The sequence below is a fragment of the Notothenia coriiceps genome, unplaced genomic scaffold (genome assembly GCF_000735185.1).
Source record: "Notothenia coriiceps isolate Sejong01 unplaced genomic scaffold, NC01 NC01_scaffold00020515, whole genome shotgun sequence".
NCBI classification, from domain to species: domain Eukaryota; kingdom Metazoa; phylum Chordata; class Actinopteri; order Perciformes; family Nototheniidae; genus Notothenia; species Notothenia coriiceps.
In genome coordinates this window covers 1-2220 of record NW_011353216.1, presented here as the reverse complement: position 1 = coordinate 2220, position 2220 = coordinate 1, and the positions used below count along the sequence as shown (strand labels likewise).

Sequence of the window (2220 nt, the reverse complement as noted above, 5' to 3'; positions counted from 1 at the left end):
CTTCACCATCGAGTTTGGACTCTGCAAACAGGACGGGCAACTGAGAGCCTACGGAGCCGGGCTGCTGTCATCTATAGGAGAGCTGAGGGTGACACACACACACACACACACACACACACACACACACACTATAGTATATTGGATTGAGGATGAAACAACATGTTTTCCGTGTGTTTCCCAGCATGCCCTGTCGGGGGCGGCCTGTGTGAGGATGTTCGACCCGAAGACGACCTGCAGACAGGAGTGTCTCATCACCACCTTCCAAGACGTCTACTTCGTGTCCGAGAGCTTCGAGGAGGCCAAGGAGAAGATGAGGTGAAACACACACAGCGTTACTACACTGCCTTTACACTGCGACGTGAAGTGAAGTTCTTCTTATGCCAGACAATGCTGTAGCTGGTCCTCTGAAGTCTTCAAAGTCCTGTAGCAGGCAATCTCCTTACTCGTCAAATTACGGGACTTTGACGCTCCACTCAAGGTCAGTCTTGGACATGCAGTGACCTCTAGAGGCTGAGATGATAATGAGGGGAGTGAAGGAGGACGTCCAGAGACACAGAGCGAGAAAAACGAGGTTTGGAGGAAGTCACCAGACCCTAACCAGGAGACTGTTCTTTGTCCCGTGTGAAACCAAGATCTTACTCTAAACCTGAGCGAGTATTTTCCTGTGAAGAACTTCATTTTGAAAAGACTGCTGGACAATCATAGAAGAACCTCCACCTGGATCCATCTTCCTCTTCTTCCAAAGACACATGATCTTTTCCAGCATTTGGATTACCTATGTTTTAAATGTATTACCTTTTTAATTTACAACACATCCTCCTCTGTTGCTCTCCCCCAGGTTCCTTCCATTCTTCCCCGTTAACTGTGGGGTTTCCTTTTACGCTGCAGGGGTCTAAGGACAGCGTGTATTCGGTGTAATCTGTGAAGCCCCCTGAGACACTTGTGTCACTTTTTGAGCTAAATAAACTTTGATTGATTGAAGTTGACGAACACTGGAGGAATAACTTTGACAGATATCATTGGGAGTGTTAAAATGAAGATATGTTTTCCGTGTGACACCAAGAGTCAACGCTGAGTGATTTAAACGCACACTTTAAATAACAACCGCTCTTATCTCCACCCAAACGGTCTGTTTTTATTTGACATTTTATTTGTATTTGACTTAAAGTTTATTTGACTTAAAGTTTATTTGACTTAAAGTTTATGTCACACCTTGTCTCCTCTCTCTCAGGGAGTTTGCGAAGTCGATAAAGCGTCCGTTCTCCGTGTACTACAACCCGTACACGCAGAGCGTCGACCTGCTGAAAGACACGCGCGGCATCGAGGACGTGGTGCAGGACCTGCGCAACGACCTGAACACCGTCTGCGACGCGCTGGGCAAGATGAACACCTACATGGGCATCTGATTGGTTCAAACCATCACCTGTGTTCATGTGTGGGCTCTGATTGGTTCAAACCATCACCTGTGTTCATGTGTGGGCTCTGATTGGTTCAAATAATCACCTGTGTTCATGTGTGGGCTCTGATTGGTTCAAATCATCACCTGTGTTCATGTGTGGGCTCTGATTGGTTCAAATCATCACCTGTGTTCATGTGTGGGCTCTGATTGGTTCAAATCATCACCTGTGTTTATGTGTGGGCTCTGATTGGTTCAAATCATCACCTGTGTTTATGTGAAGGCTCTGATTGGTTCAAATCATCACCTGTGTTTATGTGATTCAATCTGTATAGCACCTTTCAAGGACCCAAGGCCGCTTTACATGGTGAGCAAACAAACAAACAAACAAACAAACAAACAAACAAACAAACAAAAGGGGCAAATAATAAATTAATACTTAAATAAATAAAGTAACAATTAAATAAGTGTGTTCATGCCTGGGCTCTGATTGGTTTAAAACCTGCCCTGTGTTAATGTCTGGGCTCTGATTGGTTTAAAACCTCCCTTCCTGTTTCATAAATGTAAGTAAGATTTGCTGTCTAATGGGTCCGATGCTGTAAAGAGTAATACGCCTTATTGATGTGAAACAACATCATCTCAAGCTTTATACGTCAGGTGAAGCAGCGAGTCTGGGCTGCCAGGTGGTGAGGCGCTGGTTAAAAAATAAAAAGCTGTTTCTGATCCATGATAAATGTTTACCGTGTTAAAGTCAGCAGATGTTCCTCATTTGTTTCCGTCTCTCTTGACAGATGCTTTAAGAAGTCAGATTCTCTGTAACTATA

At 44.4% G+C, this 2220-nt stretch overlaps 1 protein-coding gene across 1 annotated transcript; it reads left to right on the top strand.

Moving 5' to 3' along the window:
• Nucleotides 1–4: 4 nt before the first annotated feature.
• LOC104952790 (tryptophan 5-hydroxylase 2-like) lies at nt 5–1782 on the top strand (the record flags this gene model as incomplete). The annotated part of the gene is made up of 3 exons (XM_010779693.1): nt 5–88; nt 182–315; nt 1232–1782. Coding segments are annotated over 3 exons (393 nt in total), but the record flags the coding sequence as incomplete, so codon positions are not given.
• Between the last annotated feature and the right edge of the window lie 438 nt (nt 1783–2220).